The sequence below is a fragment of the Bufo gargarizans genome, chromosome 7 (genome assembly GCF_014858855.1).
Source record: "Bufo gargarizans isolate SCDJY-AF-19 chromosome 7, ASM1485885v1, whole genome shotgun sequence".
Lineage (NCBI taxonomy): Eukaryota > Metazoa > Chordata > Amphibia > Anura > Bufonidae > Bufo > Bufo gargarizans.
Window position 1 is genome coordinate 151,268,207 of NC_058086.1, and position 18,255 is coordinate 151,286,461.

The following is an 18,255-nucleotide window of genomic DNA, read 5'->3' on the forward strand; positions in this document are numbered from 1 at the left end:
AGCACGTGACAGCCATGAGCTAGGAGCAGACATCTGTACGATGAACCTGTTACCGAGGAGCAGTAAGGAGTTCTCCTCCAGCGAGTACTGGGAGCAGTTCTTCAGGCGCAGGGGGGAGCGGGCCTTTGAGTGGTATGGCGGGTACCTGGAGCTGTGTGCTGTGCTGCACAAGTACATTAAGCCCAAAGACAAGGTAGGAGCTGCGCCCTCTGCTGTCCTGCTGCAAAGTTTGTGGAACTACATGGCCCAGCATGCTCGTAATAATTATTATGTTACTGAGTAAATGCGATGCCAGTGCTAGATTTTGAGACTAGAGCCCAGTATGAATGGTCTGCAGCCCTGGACTGACCTGGCAAAAGGTGAAGGAAGTGACAGCCTGCATTCTGCTGACAGCCTGCATTCCCTTCAACCTTCAGCACTCCGGCTGCTGTGAACCTACAACTCCCAACATGCACACTTTCTAGGCTGTTCTTGCAACTCCCATGGAAGTGAAAGCAGGATTCTGGGAGTTGCAGTTTCAGAACTGCTGGGGCGCCGGAGCAGTGGCGGATCCAGAGCCTGGTCTCAGGAGGGGCACTTCCAGATTATTTTCTGTCCGCCGCCACAGAACAAGGGTGCTTATAGAACAGACTACACAGTGTAGCGGTATACTGTATATTGTGGGGCACAGTGTAGCGGTATACTGTATATTGTGGGGCACAGTGTATGCTATATGTGTATAAAATAAACTATTTCACATGAAAACTTACAATTACTTGGTTTGGCCCTTGGGGATCTCGGACGCCATTTCAACATTTGGCCGGGGGCTCGGCGGAGCTTATGTGTTTTATCCTAATGAGAAAGATTTCATAATAAGGATTTGGAGAAGGGGAAGTCGGGTCGCAGAGCAGGGAGAGGCTGGTGCTGCTACTAGGGGGTCATACCATGGGGGAGTAATAAAGCCCATCATAATGTCCCCCCCAGTAGAAATAATTCTCCTTATAATGTGACAGTGCAAAAAATACCCCCTTGTAATGCCCCCAGGTGAGCTAATGTCCCCATAATGTGCCAGTATAAAATACCCCTATATAATGTACCAGTATAAGATGCCCTCAGTGTCCCCCATAATTTGCAAGTATAAAATACCCCTTAGTGCCCCCCATAGATGACCCTATAGTATTCCTCTCCCCCCTTCCCCATAGTACCCACCATAATGTGTCCCAGTATAAAATGCTACTGTACTTTTTTGTGGCCTCAGTAGATGCCCCTATAGTGCCCACCAATAATGTGCCAGTAATAAGTGCCAATAAAATGTGCCCCCATAGATGCACCCCCCATCATGTGCCAGTAATAAGCGCCCCCCCCCATCATGTGCCAGTAATAAGCGCCCCCCCCATCATGTGCCAGTAATAAGCGCCCCCCCATCATGTGCCAGTAATAAGCGCCCCCCCATCATGTGCCAGTAATAAGCGCCCCCCCCATCATGTGCCAGTAATAAGCCCCCCCCCCATCATGTGCCAGTAATAAGCGCCCCCCCATCATGTGCCAGTAATAAGCGCCCCCCCATCATGTGCCAGTAATAAGCGCCCCCCCATCATGTGCCAGTAATAAGCGCCCCCCCATCATGTGCCAGTAATAAGCGCCCCCCATCATGTGCCAGTAATAAGCGCCCCCCATCATGTGCCAGTAATAAGCGCCCCCCATCATGTGCCAGTAATAAGCGCCCCCCCATCATGTGCCAGTAATAAGCGCCCCCCCATCATGTGCCAGTAATAAGCGCCCCCCCCATCATGTGCCAGTAATAAGCGCCCCCCCCCATCATGTGCCAGTAATAAGCGCCCCCCCCATCATGTGCCAGTAATAAGCGCCCCCCCATCATGTGCCAGTAATAAGCGCCCCCCCCATCATGTGCCAGTAATAAGCGCCCCCCCCCATCATGTGCCAGTAATAAGCGCCCCCCCCCATCATGTGCCAGTAATAAGCGCCCCCCCCATCATGTGCCAGTAATAAGCGCCCCCCCCATCATGTGCCAGTAATAAGCGCCCCCCCATCATGTGCCAGTAATAAGCGCCCCCCCAATCATGTGCCAGTAATAAGCGCCCCCCCCATCATGTGCCAGTAATAAGCGCCCCCCCCATCATGTGCCAGTAATAAGCGCCCCCCCATCATGTGCCAGTAATAAGCGCCCCCCCCATCATGTGCCAGTAATAAGCGCCCCCCCCATCATGTGCCAGTAATAAGCGCCCCCCCCATCATGTGCCAGTAATAAGCGCCCCCCCCATCATGTGCCAGTAATAAGCGCCCCCCCATCATGTGCCAGTAATAAGCGCCCCCCCATCATGTGCCAGTAATAAGCGCCCCCCCATCATGTGCCAGTAATAAACAAAACTGAAGGGAAAATGCCCCAAGAACAAGCAGGAACTGAAGACAGTTGCAGTAGAGGCCTGGCAGAGCATCACCAGGGATGAAACCCAGTGTCTGGTGATGTCTATAGGTTCCAGACTTCAGGCTGTAATTGACTGCAAAGGATTTGCAACCAAGTATTAAAAAGTGAAAGTTTAATTTATGATTATTATTCTGTCCCATTACTTTTGGTCCCTTAACAAGTGGGAGGCACATATGCAAACTGTTGTAATTCCTTCACCGTTCACCTGATTTGTATGTAAATACCCTCAAATTAAAGCTGACAGTCTGCAGTTAAAGCACATCTTGTTCTTATCATTTGAAATCCATTGTGGTGGTGTATAGAGCCAAAAATGTTAGAATTGTGTCAATGTCCCAATATTTATGGACCTGACTGTATAAAAAAAAAAAAAAACACTTACCTCCATGTCAGTGATGTGATGCAGGCCTCTTCCGGCCTGTGTCCCGCGCTGTACGGCTCAGGCGGCGCGATGACGTCATCGTGCCGCCTGCTCCGGCCTCTGATAGGCTGCCGACACTAGGCCGCTTCTAGGGCCTAGGGACATGCTTCTCCCTCCCCTGCTCCACAGCACAGGCATCTGTATCGCTGTCCTGAGGACGACGATACAGATGACTATGGAGATGAGCGTTTCCCTTTGGATCCGCCAGTGCTCCGTAGGTTGCTGATCCCTGTTCTGTATGATCAGATGACCAAACTAAACTTTTTGCTATTCCTCTATTATTCCAGCTAGAAGTTTGTATTGGAGCTTGGTGTTACGAGTTGAGCACGTGTCCCTCCAAAGACTCCCACTCTGACTGGCACAGTCTACAACCCTATTCTGCTGCCAGTGTCAGACTGTACAAGTAGGATGGGACTGGGAGCACCCAGTTGTAATGTATTTGTACCTTTATTCATAAACTTCTAGCAGGAATAATAGAGTAGACAAGATATGTTATATGAAAAGATGGTCTTCTTGAATTGCATTACAGTGCACACTGCGCAGCCAGAGAATGGAAGTATTTTACTAAAAACAGAAATGACTACTAGAGCAGGGATCAGCAACCTCCGGCACTCCAGCTGTTCAAAAACTACAACTCCCAGAATGCTTCATTCACTTCTGTGGGAGTTAGAAGAACAGTCGAGCATGTTTGCATGCTGGGAGTTGTAGTTCACAGCAGCTGAAATGCTGATCCCTGTACTAGAGGTAGGTCCTCTTTAGATAAAGCCTATTGTCTTGTTCCCCCTTCTCCTGTAGAGTCCCTCATGGGCTGGGTACTATCACCCTTTTTTGTACATAACAAGTAGTTCAAATTAAAGGGGTTGTCAGGGTTTGTGATATTGATGGCCCATCCTCAGGGCAGCAGTAGCTGATTGCCAGGTTCTGAGGCCTGGCAGGCCCCCTGCTGAGCTGTTTGAAGAGGCGATGGAGCTCTGGTGGGTCTGTGCCTGACTGGTAAACTATGCGGCTGCAGCGTTCACCGGAGTGCCACAGCCTCTTCACAGCTGATCAAGAGTAAGGGCTCTTTCACACGAGCGGATGCCGTGCGGGTAATCTGCTGCGTGAAAGAGAACCAAGCCCCGTTCTGGACAGCAGAGACGCAGAGCATTATCATGATTGATAATGCTCCGTGCCTCTCTGTGACCTTTTTACTACAAAATCACAGTGAGATAAAGTTGTCACCATAATTTTGTAGTAAAAAGGTCACAGAGAGGCACAGAGTATTATCCATCATGTTAATGCTCCGTGTCTCTGCTGTCCAGAGCGGGGCTTGGCTCTCTTTCACGCAGCAGATTACACGCGCAGGATCCGCTCGTGTGAAAGAGCCCTAAGTGGTGCCGCCAGGAGTCAGACCCCCACCAATCAGATACTGATGACCTATCTCGGCATAGGCCAGCAATATCAAAATCCCTGCTATAATAAAACTACAAAAAATAAATAATACAAACTAAAACATGGCCTAGTCTGAAATGACATACTAAGCTGGGGTTGGGAATTTCTTTGCCTGTTTGAGGTTCTTAGCCAGGAAAACAAGTGTGTCGATATGGTCTTCAGTCAGTCTCATTCTTCTTGGACTGCAGATTAGGCCCGAAGTACTGAATACTCGTTCGGATGCACAACTAGAGGCGGGAATGCATGGATACGTTTTTACAAAATGGGAAAGATCAGGCAGATGAGACATTTCTCCTCCAAGTTCTTCATCTTTCTGTTCTGCTCCGCTACTTGCTGTGGTATTCCTGGACACTAGCCTCAGGATAGGTCATCAATATTCTAGTCCTGGAAGAGCAGTTCAGTTATTTTCTTATGTAATACATTTACAGATATGACTTGTAGGTAACTTGGTTGTGTGTCCTCTCTTATTTCTGCCAGGTCTTGGTTGTGGGATGTGGGAACTCCGAGTTGAGTGAACGACTCTATGATGCCGGATGCCAAAATCTAACAAACATAGATGTGAGCGAGGTGGTCATTCGACAGATGAACGAGCGCAATGCCAGTAGACGGCCCAACATGACTTACCAACTGATGGATGCCACCAAGACTACATTTACAGATTCCCAGTTCCAAGCTGTGCTAGATAAGGGGACGCTGGATGCAATACTCACTGACACTGAGGCTGGCACCCTGGGCACTGCCACCCAGTTACTGACTGAAATTGGCCGAGTCCTCCAGTGTGGCGGGCGCTATCTTTGTGTATCCCTGGCTCAAGCCCATGTGCTGGAGAAGCTGGTCACACAGTTTTCTCAAGGAGGATGGATGGTTCGTATTCACCAGGTTTCTGGAAATGTCAGTCAGGAGTCTGGCAGCCAGTTTCCCCTGCCCGTGTTTGTATTTGTAATGACTAAAGTGAAGCAGATGCCAGGGTTCCCTCAAGTCTTGGAGATGATGCCAGATGATGAAGGTGGCAAATCTGTGCGCTGTGGAAGCCCTAATGAATTGATGGACATGGTGAAGGAAAGACAGAGCTATGCACTGATCCGAACCCGCTTGACACAGAACCAGAGTTCTTCAGAAGTGTCACTGGACTTATGTGATGGGGTCTCTGGAAAAACGCGCTATACCTTTCATGTGGTGGATTGTCCAACAATACGATCTCACTCCAATCACTTTGCTATATTTATCGGTGAGTATCTGTAAAATAAGGAAATGCTGCTTAAAGGGATTGTGCAGCCATTACTTATTGGTCACCTATCCTCAGGATAGGTCATCCTTATCAGATCGGTGGTGGTCTGACTTCCAACACCCCCGATCAGCAGTTTTTAGAAAAGGGGGTGCTCGTTTGAGCTGCTTCCTCTTCAATATTACACTGCTCATTGTCTTGGAAGTCTTGGCACAGTGTAATTACAAGTGCTTATTCCAAGTCACTGGAAGTCTGTGAAGGTTCTCCTTCAGACTGAAGCATGAGTCACCAGTATTTAAAGCTGGATATTTGGATTAGAAAGGCAGTCGGTTGACCAGCGTACTGTCCTCAAGAGAAACTACAAGTCCAGTTGCTTTGACTTATTAATACTGATATGTTGTCATAAGCTTTGATCTTTTTCTTTGCAGTCTTCTACATCTTGTACTTCTTTCACAGTTCCACAAGGAAGGGAAACGGAGTGGCTTTTCGGTTCAGAGACAGGACGGAGACAATTGGCAACAGGCGTCGGATTCCATCGTCTGCTAATTGTGGCCTTGCATAGAGATCAGCAGTATGACAGCATGGAAGCCATTCAGTCTGAGTTGTCTGCCAAAGTGCTGGAACTTGCTCCACCAGGGTTGCCCGATAATCAGCAGGTAAGGCCCAGGAACACCATTATCTTTATAAGGTGATCCTGTAGATGTCTTCAAATCTGTCCTTGATCTGCCACCAGCAGACAATAATTTTTTAGCATTTCAAAAGATTTGGATTGCCCCGTGATCGAGCGTTTGCTTGTTCATCGGGTAATCGACGGCAGTAATAAACTGCCAGATGATCGCTAACGAGCGTTCATGCAAACACTCGTTATCGTTTATCTGCTGAAACATCGGCAGGTGTAGTACAGGCTTTTAGGCTAGAGTTCCATTGCTAAAACAGCCCTTAAAGGGATTGTCTCACTTCAGAAAATGGCATTAATCATTTAGACAATGTTAATACAAGGCACTTATTAACGTATTGTGATTATCCATATTGCTTCCTTCAATTATACACTGCTCGTTTCCATGGTTACGACCACCCTTCAATCCACGGTGGTCGTGCTTGCACAATATAGGAAAAATCTCTGGCCTATCTGGTGGCTAGGACCTTGGGAGCTCACATGGGCCAGAGCTTTTTCCTATAGAGTTCAAGCATGGCCACCACTGCTGGATTGCAGGATGGTAGTAACTATGGAAAGAGGAGTATATAATTTGATAGAAAAATGAATCCAGCCAGCAAAGGAAGCAATATGGACAATGACAATACATTAGTAAGTGCCTTGTATTAACATTGTCTACATGATAAATGCCATTTGCTGACGTGAGACAACCCCTTTGAGGATAGTGAAGGTGGTTGCACTGAAATGCCACAGGCTTGGATTTCTGTCGACTGTCTACACGACCACCTTGACTATACTTAGTTGCGACGCAGCAGCGCAGCATTGCGATCTCACACAAACCGTGCAGCCACAGGTTAGTGATGGTGTATGCCACAATAGCGGAGTAAAAAAAATGACAAACTATAGTGCACGCCGTCACTGTGGCATAATTTGTGGCTTTTCACTTATCATGGGACCTTTCAAAAGTGGTGCGGCCTCATGTGGGCCGTAGGCTTTAGTATAATTTACACCAGAAACAATTGTAGTTCAAATCTACGCCGACTCGTAGCCGGTGTTGATTTGAATTTCTGGTATGTGAAATGCCAGAAGATGTGCCAGTTGTATTGAGAGAGCTGTGCCTCTTAATAAGTTTGGCGCATTTTCCGCTGATGGGCTCTGTAATAATACTGGCGTATGTAATGTCTGTCTTAATATGCCCCCTAGCCTAGTACAGAGGGTTTCAGAGCCGTTTGAGAACACTGGCTAGAGTTATATGGGGGAATATGATGATGTACACGTTTGCAGGCTGTTGCGGTGTACTAGATCTGCGGTTATCGCTTGGTTGTGTTTTCTCGTAGTGTAACCTTGTTTCTGACGCACACCACTTCTCGGCTGCTTTTACCACGTTTTATGATGCTTTGATGTTTTTGCACAGGTTCCATTTTTGTCAGCTGGTGGAGACATTGGAATCCGGACGGTCCAGTATCGTGGCAGGAGTGAACTCAGCGGGGACTATGTGGTGGAGGACGTACGAGGCGATGGAACAAGCTATTTTAGGCGTCTTATTTTCCTCAGTAACCAAAATGTAGTCCAGTCCGAGGTTCGGCTACTGCCAAGTAACACTCACAGTGGTAAGAACGACAAGACTGGATATGCGCGGTGCTTTGAAGTCTAGAACACCGCCTTGTTTGAATAGTACAAATAATAGTGCACTTAATATGTACTTTTCTGTACACCGCTGACTTCTCATTGGTGTACGCAGTTTACAGTTTCTCAATGGGACCACAGCGCAGGGAGTACGGACAGGAGCGCACATTGCTGCTCCTGCCCATGCCCCCCCGAGGTTTAATAAATGCTGGCATAGCACATGTGTACCCATGCCAGGATTAGCTGAGCAGAGTGGCTCCTGCCTGTACCTGCTTTGCTAAGCTAAAAGTCCTTCATGTCGGCTCTTAGCTTAGCAGAGCGGGCACAGGCAGGAGCCCACTCTGCTCAGCTAATCCTGGCATGGGCACACATGTGCTATGCCAGGAGTTAGTAAACCTCGGGGGGCACGGGCAAGGGGCAGCAATGTCCGTACTCGCCGCGCTGCAGCCCCATTAATAAAGTGTACAGTCCGTACCCCGTACACCGCTGAGCTGTCAGCAGTGTACAGCAAAGTACATTTTAAGCGCCCAGGGAATGGTACGCTATAGGGACGGAAAAGTCTATTAAAAATACAAAATACATTAATAAAGTATATTACAAAAAGTGTTGTTATGGCATTAGGGACATTTTAACAAAAATGTATTCAAAAGTTTAGTTACTCTTTAAAGGGAATCGATCACCAGCGACCTCCCTATAAAACAGTTGGCATAGACACATAGCTGTGGTTCACCTGATTTAATACGCTGGTTTTGTTTTGTTGATCCGAGGCTCTGTTCCCGAGTTATGATACTTTTTCTAAATATGGCAATTAGGTGTTTGGCGCAATGAGGGCGTCACGTTTGCGCTATTTGCATACAAGTGCCACCCCTATCTGCAGCCAGCTCCTCCCTCGATGCTTTGCCACTGTCTGGCCCTGTCAATCTAAGCAGCCATGGAGGGTCTGGGCACAGAAAGAAGCGGAGCTTGGGTGCAATAAGAGCAATGGTGACGCCCCCATAGCACAAAAGGCCCGATTTGCATATTAAGAAAAAGTATCATAACTCGGGAACGGAGCCTCCAGTCAAGAAATGAAAGACAGCGTTCTAATCGGGTGAACCACAGCTATGTGGTTAGGCAGGTCGCTGGTGGCAGATTCCCTTTAATGGATTTCTGGTTTACTGTAGACTGCATCTACTTTTGATGCACGCCCATATGGAGCAGATTGAGGTTATGCTCAATATGCCCTGGGAAACGGGGGCAGACTGGGAACTTACAGTGGCCCTGGAAAAAATACTAAAAGTTACCCCGTTTTGTAGTCGGGTCCAAATTTATGGAAAGCAGGGCCAGCAATACCATATTGTGGCACATTATACCACAGTCCATAACATAATACTGCCAGCAGCACAAAATACATTCCCAAAAACTTCCACTGGACGGCCATGAGGAGGGCTCGGGGGCCCCCTGGGCATTGGCCCACCTAGAAATTTCCCTGTAAGGTCTACGGCCAAACCGCCCCTACTGGGAAAGCTCCCAACATAAAGGCTGACCGTATCCATGGGAACACATTCACTCTTCAATGACCAGTGTCCCCTAAGCATGTGTCAGGCTGGTATTCCTCGATATAGGTTTTGATCTTCTGTCACCAAGAAGATCGCTGATGAACCAGACACAATGGCTTATAGCGCTAGCCCGGCTGAATATAATTTTAATGGGGTTTTCCCATATCCTTTACCCACATGCTGTTCTGCGCCGGTTGCGTAGCTTCCATTCACTGCCATGGGCGTTACGGGAAAAGCAGTGCGCCGGCCGTTTCCGTAACTCCACCTCCCTGGGCCAGTGCTTACTGTAGGTCAATCCTAGCCGAGATGGAACATCCCATTTGACAGTGAATTTCCTGGTCACAGGCTCCCTTTAAAGGGGTTTTCCATAAAAAAATAAAAATAAATTTAACGCAGGATAGCGTTGCATTCCCTTCCTTGTTTACCTGCACGCCGTCAACATTGCAGCAGCAGTGCAGCCCATTAAAGCGAATGGGACGGAGCAGTGCTTCCGCAATGTCAACGCGTGCAGGTAAACAGTGTAGGGAACGCAGTCCTTGCAGGACAAGAGCAACTGATCAGCGGGGGAGTCGGACACCCGCCGATCTGATATTGATGATCCATCCTGAGGATAGGTTTATCTATATAAGAAAAGTGGACAATCCCTTTAAAGGGGGTATAAATATGGATATACAGAGTAAACCATTGGGGGCAACAAGAGCAAAGGTTACGCCCTCGTTGCCCAAAAGGCCTAATTTGTACAGTACAGACCAAAAGTTTGGACACACCTTCTCATTCAAAGAGTTTTCTTTATTTTCATGACTATGAAAATTGTAGATTCACACTGAAGGCATCAAAACTATGAATTAACACATGTGGAATTATATATATAACAAAAAAGTGTGAAACAACTGAAAATTTCATATTCTAGGTTCGTCAAAGTATCCACCTTTTGCTTTGATTACTGCTTTGCACACTCTTGGCATTCTCTTGTTGAGCTTCAAGAGGTAGTCACCTGAAATGGTTTTCACTTCACAGGTGTGCCCTGTCAGGTTTAATAAGTGGGATTTCTTGCCTTATAAATGGGGTTGGGACCATCAGTTGCGTTGTGGAGAAGTCAGGTGGATACACAGCTGATAGTCCTACTAAATAGACTGTTAGAATTTGTATTATGGCAAGAAAAAACCAGCTAAGTAAAGAAAAACGAGTGGCCATCATTACTTTAACAAATGAAGGTCAGTCAGTCCAAAAAATTGGGAAAACTTTGAAAGTGTCCCCAAGTGCAGTCACAAAAACCATCAAGCGCTACAAAGAAACTGGCTCACATGCGGACCACCCCAGGAAAGGAAGACCAAGAGTCACCTCTGCTGCGGAGGATAAGTTCATCCGAGTCACCAGCCTCAGAAATCGCAGGTTAACAGCAGCTCAGATTAGAGACCAGGTCAATGCCACACAGAGTTCTAGCAGCAGACACATCTCTAGAACAAGAGGAGACTGTGTGAATCAGGCCTTCATGGTAGAATATCTGCTAGGAAACCACTGCTAAGGACAGGCAACAAGCAGAAGAGACTTGTTTGGGCTAAAGAACACAAGGAATGGACATTAGACCAGTGGAAATCTGTGCTTTGGTCTGATGAGTCCAAATTTGAGATCTTTGGTTCCAACCACCGTGTCTTTGTGCGACGCAGAAAAGTTGAACGGATGGACTCTACATGCCTGGTTCCCACCGTGAAGCATGGAGGAGGAGGTGTGATGCTGTGGGGGTGCTTTGCTGGTGACACTGTTGGGGATTTATTCAAAATTGAAGGCATACTGAACCAGCATGGCTACCACAGCATCTTGCAGCGGCATGCTATTCCATCCGGTTTGCGTTTAGTTGGACCATCATTTATTTTTCAACAGGACAATGACCCCAAACACACCTCCAGGCTGTGTAAGGGCTATTTGACCATGAAGGAGAGTGATGGGGTGCTGCGCCAGATGACCTGGCCTTCACAGTCACCGGACCTGAACCCAATCGAGATGGTTTGGGGTGAGCTGGACCGCAGAGTGAAGGCAAAAGGGGCAATAAGTGCTAAGCATCTCTGGGAACTCCTTCAAGACTGTTGGAAGACCATTTCAGGTGACTACCTCTTGAAGCTCATCAAGAGAATGCCAAGTGTGCAAATCAGTAATCAAAGCAAAAGGTGGCTACTTTGAAGAACCTAGAATATGACATATTTTCAGTTGTTTCACAGTTTTTTGTTATGTATATAATTCCACATGTGTTCATAGTTTTGATGCCTTCAGTGTGAATCTACAATTGTCATAGTCATGAAAATAAAGAAAACTCTTTGAATGATAAGGTGTGTCCAAACTTTTGGTCTGTACTGTATATATACACACCTTTTGGTCGAACATATGATACATGGAGCAAGCAAGGTTTGTACTGGGTCCGCCATTCTGATCAGTTAGTTACAGGAGTTTCTTTCATTGTAGGTCAGAAAAAGAAGAGAAAAGACAAGAAGAAGCAGCAGACCCCAACCGGCAAGATAGAGCCAGAAACTACACATGTGATTGACAAGAGCTACCTCTGCTGTGAACACCATAAAGCAATGATTTCTGGGCTCTCACTCCTTCACAATCCTGGAGTAGCTCCAGGTATAATCTAATGTTCCTTAATGGCTAAGAAGGCTTGGGATGAGAATCTGGAGACAGGAGTGGAAGAAGTAGGGTGCTCCATGTCAGGGCAGGATGTTAGAAGGCCTGTAATCTGATGCCCTGTAGACTGCAAAGCCCGTTCTTGTCTTATGCTGGACTGCCATCACCAGCAGTCCTAGGCTACATTCACACGACCGTATATGTATTGCGGATCCTCAAAACACAGATACTGGCCATGTGCTTTTCGCATTTTGCAGAACGCACATAAGTCGGCCCTATGATAGAAATGCATATTCTTGTCCGCAGTTGTGGGGAATAGGATATGCTCTATCTTTTTTGCTGGGCCATTGAAATGAATGGATCCGCATCACTCATGCCCGACCTGACACTCCATTCTGGAGAGTAGGGTCCTCATGCTTGTGGTGGTCCCAGCAATAGAACTCCACTGATCATGATATTTATCCCCTATATTGTGCATGTGGTATGAATTTGTGTTGTGGAAAAAGCCGTTTCAAATGACTTTTCCCATTTCAATCTCTGTGGCATATCGCTAGGACATGTCACAATGTCAGGTGCAGTGCTGCGCTCCCGGGGTTCGAACTGCTCACCCTGTCCAGTTGCTACGACAGCCTCAGGCCTTCTGAAGACTCCAAGACCTGCATAGGCATGGCTGCATAGGTACATAGTGGATCTCCCATAGGCTGCATTGTTAAAGGGAACCCTTTACCATGAAAATGCAAAATCCACAGGCAGCATGTTATAGAGCAGGAGGAACTACAAATTAATATATAGTTTTAGGGGAAAAGATTCAGTAAATATTTATAGTTGAAGTGTTATGGGCATTTTGGGATGCAGCGATGCTAATGATGGTTCTTTTTTTAATTGAATATTTTTTTATATGGGGAAATGGGCTGATTTGAAGAAAGCAGGAAGTGACAAATGGGGGGGGGGGGGGGGGGGGCGACAGAAAATGGCTTTGTCCCTTGGATTCAGGATTCATATCTCTCCTGATGTTTTTAGAAGTGTGTTGAAGGTTTTCAGTGCAAAGTCTGAAATACCTGAAAAGAGGTGACCTGATCCCAAGCATATAAATGTCGGACAATTGGGAGTCTCCTGATCCTCTTTCTGCCAGAGGAGGGGGCCGTCTCCAGCTGCACATTGACTGGATGGAGCTGCGCACATGCTGCTGGGGCCGTCGGAATAATGAGAATTAAACCAAGTCTAGATGGTTTGTTTCGGACTTTCTGTATTATAGAATTGTGAGGTGCAGTTTGTGTGACTTGGTCTCGTCCTTCTTTTGCAGACCACCACACGTCTGTACTGGTGGTAGGGCTCGGCGGAGGCAGTCTGTCACTCTTTATTCATGACTACTTCCTGGGCTCACAAGTCGAAGCTGTTGAAATTGATTCCGCGGTCCTGGATGTCGCCAGCTGCTGGTTTGGGTTCTCTCTGGACGATCGTTTGAAGGTTCATCTTGCTGATGGTCTATCTCATATAAATGACCTGGCCGAAAAAGGTAAGGGGTTTGTTATTTCTGCTGTTATTGACGGCTTATATACAGGTATATGCTGTACGATGCTGCATACAGGTAGTTGGTTCTTAAAGGGATTATCCTTTTTTTTTTTTTTTCTTTTTAATCATGTCCCCTGTTGATGATGGGATTTTCTGTACCGGGCCAGTGCAACGCTTCCTGGTCTAAATAGGTTGCGGGTACTTCCGGGTTCAAACACCGTACATTCGGCACATTGTCCTGGGCCAACTACAATCCGCAATGTACGCAGGTTGCGCATGCGCAGTCGGGCAGTTTCTGGTGCTGACTGATCACATCCCCCCCAATGCTCCCTGACCATGCATGCGCAAACTGTATACATTGCAGATCATCTATACTAGCGCTATAATCCACATCAACAGGGGGCATGATTAAAAAAAAATGATGTCTTTTGTTGATTATTATATATATTTTTTTTCATGTCTCTTTCTATATTTAAAAAATCCTACAATTTTCCCAGTGACCACTAAGCCTTATAATAGGCTTCCTGTTTTGCACGGATCACTTTTCAGCAGCCATCTCATTATCATCAAATGCAGGATTACAGTGAAAGATATCACTTATATATGTAGATAATACAGGATCCAGGAAGAATCAGGCGGTGTGACGGCCTCTATGTTGGCTGATATAATTGACCCATCCGCTTCACAACATAGCTGACCATGTGCATCCTGCTCATGGAAAGTTTGCTGGCACAAAGTGACACAACAGGTCATTGCCTGCTCCCCCTGGGAGATAATAATGGTAGCAGTGTTTTTATGGGTTTAGCTCTCCTTGAATGTAAATGCCCACGAACGGCATAGAAATAAGTTTACAGTTAGATGGATATCCATATTGAGGTCTCCTTGCTGTTGGTGGATGGGCCCAGTTACTATATCTGTTAAGAAGCTGTGATTAGATGAGGTAATAGTCTGTATATAGATCATACACAGTTACGGTACTTTAGAGAATGCTGCTATACCTAGGTTCCCCTTTAACTATGACTATGTGCACTTGAGTTTTTGTTCTACCATGCAGGATGCACTGATTCATTTTTTAAATTTATTTTTTATTTTTTTGAACAGCTCATTTACTCCACCTTTTTAAAGTGGCCCAGTCTAAGCGCTGCACGGGAGAGCAGTGGCTTGCCTCTGGCATGTGAGCCGCACTCCTGCTTTAACAGCCGAGATCGGCAGGAGCTCCAATCCGGGCTGTTTAACCCCTTAAATGGCAACTGCCACATGTAAGCGGTTACAGAGGGAGTGGACTCGGGGTGCCGATTACAGTGCAGACAGGCCTACCACCGCGATAGGCAAACATCGCGCACGTGTAGTGGGCATCATGGCTGGCAGGTCTCTGCTGTTTCAAATAGCAAAGACCTGCTGCTAATTACCGCGACCGGCAATAATGCCGATTGGGGTAATATAAGGCTTTCGATGCAGTGATCAAGTGAGATCACGGCATCTAAGTGCGCAAAACTCCAGGCGCTGACGGTTCCAGGAGTGTTACCGGCATCCCCTGCAGCCAATGTGGATGCTGGTAATTGGTTTCAATGTACTCAGCCTCACTGAGGAGGCTGAGAACATTCAAACTGCAATTCTTATTTTGGCCACCAGATGGCAGGCCAACAGAAGAAATGAGCAAATCTCAGTAATAAGTCCAGTTTAAAAATACACAATTGTTCAAAATAAAAAATATGATTTTGTAGGCTCAAATACGCGTTCAGTAGATATAACTATAAAAAAGTTAAGGGGGTCAAAATATGGTGATGTAAAAAAACCTATACATATGGGGTATTGTTGTTATCGTACTGACCCAGAGAATGAAGGGTATGGGTCAGTTTTACCGCAAATGGAACGCCATGCGAACAAAACTAGTAAAACGGTGGAGGAATTGCATATTTTTTATTTATTTTTTATTTTCAATTTCGCACCATTTGGAATTTTTTTACTGCTTCCCACTACAATGTATGCCATAATTGATGGTGGCATTAGAAAGTACAACTTGTGATTAAAATCAGAGACACTTAGCCCAGGGCCGGCCTTAGGTGTTCAGGCGCCCTGTGCGAGCTAACCTTGTGGCGCCCCCCCCCCCCCCCCCCCCAAAAAAAAAAACACTGCTTGTTGCTGGCATCATGGCATAGGCTGGCTGACTATCCAACCAAGTAGTTACCAGCCCGCACACCCCAAAGGCCGGTGTAATGTTATACTTCCCTACTTCGTGAGATCTCCCTACCCTCGTCACTTCCGGTCGCACCGGACATGACGTGAGGAGGTGTGCAGCGCCACGCAGGCGCACAACGACAGGTTAGGGAAATTTCACAGCAGAGTGCGCATGCGCCAGGAGCCTCGCCGGCGGTTAGGGTAGGGAAAAACTATGGGCCAGTGCGCAGGCGCAGTGATCGGATGGATGTTCTCAGCTGGACACCGGCCGACACTGCGCATGCACCGGGAGCCTCACCAGCGGTTAGGGAAGGGAAAAATTACGTACGGGCCAGTGCTTTTTCCCTACCCTAACCGCTGGTGAGGCTCCCAGCGCATGCGCAGTGTCGGCCGGTGTCCAGCTGAGAACATCCATCCGATCACAGCACCTGTGCACTGGCCCATAATTTTTCCCTACCCTAACCGCCGGCGAGGCTCCCAGCGCATGCGCACTCTGCTGTGAAATTTCCCTAACCCGTCGTTGTGCGCAGTGCGCCCCCCCCCCCCCAATATAATAAACATTGGTGGCACAGTGCGCCCCTCCCAACACCCCAGTATGATAAACATTGGTGGCGCAGTGCGCCCCCCCAACACCCCAGTATAATAAACATTGGTGGCGCAGTGCGCCCCCCCAATATAGCAAACTTGAGCGCAGTGCGCCCCCCCAATATAGCAAACTTGAGCGCAGTGCGCCCCCCAATATAACAAACATGAGCGCAGTGCGCCCCCCCAATATAACAAACATGAGCGCAGTGCGCCCCCCAATATAATAAACATTGGTGGTTCAGTGTGCCCCCCCAACACCCCAGTATAATAAACATTGGTGGCGCAGTGCGCCCCCCCAATATAATAAACATTGGCGCAGTGCGCCCCCCCAATATAGCAAACATGAGCGCAGTGCGCCCCCCAATATAACAAACATGAGCGCAGTGCGCCCCCCAATATAACAAACATGAGCGCAGTGCGCCCCCCCAATATAACAAACATGAGCGCAGTGCACCCCCCAATATAATAAACATTGGTGGTTCAGTGTGCCCCCCCAACACCCCAGTATAATAAACATTGGTGGCGCAGTGCGCCCCCCAATATAATAAACATTGGCGCAGTGCGCCCCCCCAATATAGCAAACATGAGCGCAGTGCGCCCCCCAATATAACAAACATGAGCGCAGTGCGCCCCCCAATATAATAAACATTGGTGGTTCTGTGTGCCCCCCCAACACCCCAGTATAATAAACATTGGTGGCGCAGTGCACCCCCCATATAATAAACATTGGTGGCGCAGTGGGCAGTGCCAATGAGGGTTAAAAAATAAAAAAATAATTAACTCACCTCCTCCAATTGATCGTCTCCTGTTCTTTCTTCAGAACCTGTCAAAGGACCTGTGGTGACATCACTGTGCTCATCACATGATGCATCACATGATCCATCACATGATCCATCACCATGGTAATGGGCCATGTGATGAGCTCAGTGACGTCACCACAGGTCCTGAAGAAACAGGAGACCGGCAGCTACCCGATCAACTGGAGGAGGTGAGTTAATTTTTTTAAATTATTTTTTAACCCTCATTGGCACTTCCCACTGTGCCACCAACGTTTCTTATACTGGGGTGTTGGGGGGGAGGGGGGCCGCACTGTGCCACCAATGTTTCTTATACTGGGGTGTTGAGGGGGGGGGCGCACTGTGCCACCAACGTTTCTTATACAAATACAGGAGGCGGGTGCCGGAATCAAATAGCCGGCACCCGACCTCTGTGACAGGGAGCTGCGATCAGCGGCAGTTAACCCCTCAGGTACCGCACCTGAAGGGTTAACTCAACTGCAGCTGATCGCAGCTCCCTGTCACAGAGGTCGGGTGCCGGCTATTTGATTCCGGCACCCGCCTCCTGTATTTGTATTACAGGTCAGTTATCTTCATTGGTGGCGCAGTGGCCTCAGCCCCTCCCCTCCTCCTCCCATCTCTCTTCTTATTGGCAGCTGCGGGGGCAGCAGGCAGGTCAGACACAGGGGAGGAGGAACGAATCAGGTCAGACAGGGGAGGGCGAGATGGAGGGAGCGCCCCGAGGGAGAACACAAGTGCAGCCTCGCCTGCCGCATATTACATTGCGAGCTGTCGGCCGCCCAGCGCCCCTGTTGCTATGGCGCCCTGTGCGGCCGCACAGCCCGCACACCCCAAAGGCCGGCCCTGACTTAGCCAATATATTTTGATCAAAACACATCTGTGCCCGCCTACTAAGCTCCAAGGTGGTCTCGGGTCATGCGGGTCCTACGCTAAACCTACCTAAGCCATTGGGCTTCTATGTTCAGGAGCATAGACTCTGCACATATGGTGTGCTGCTCCTAGTCTGTGCGGGCACAGATGTGTTTTGATCAAAATATATTGGCTAAGTGTCTCAGATTTTATCACATCAGAGTGAGGACTTTGTCCATATATAGTGCTCATACAGCTTTGTGAACGGATATATAAAAAAGTTATGGCTCAAGGAAGAAAAATGATAACTCAAAAACCAAAAAACTCCGGTATCCTAAGGGTTATATGCAAGTAAAAAATACACCTTTTTTTCCATTGAAAAGACTCCTTTTAATGG

At 47.6% G+C, this 18,255-nt stretch overlaps 1 protein-coding gene and 1 long non-coding RNA gene across 2 annotated transcripts in view; one reads left to right on the forward strand and one right to left on the reverse strand.

Moving 5' to 3' along the window:
• The window catches only part of METTL13 (methyltransferase 13, eEF1A lysine and N-terminal methyltransferase), a 21,435-nt gene continuing 3,180 nt past the window's right edge, over positions 1-18,255 (forward strand). Inside the window, exons 1-6 of the mRNA XM_044302101.1 lie at positions 1-193; positions 4,752-5,502; positions 5,956-6,155; positions 7,569-7,764; positions 11,776-11,937; positions 13,241-13,453. Of these exons, the coding sequence (XP_044158036.1) occupies positions 41-193; positions 4,752-5,502; positions 5,956-6,155; positions 7,569-7,764; positions 11,776-11,937; positions 13,241-13,453 (1,675 nt within the window). The 5' untranslated portion in view covers positions 1-40. The remainder of the gene's footprint in view (positions 194-4,751; positions 5,503-5,955; positions 6,156-7,568; positions 7,765-11,775; positions 11,938-13,240; positions 13,454-18,255) is intronic.
• LOC122943950 overlaps positions 13,309-18,255 on the reverse strand; it is a 19,927-nt gene continuing 14,980 nt past the window's right edge. The window contains exon 3 of the long non-coding RNA XR_006390912.1: positions 13,309-13,440. This is a non-coding gene — a long non-coding RNA (uncharacterized LOC122943950). The remainder of the gene's footprint in view (positions 13,441-18,255) is intronic.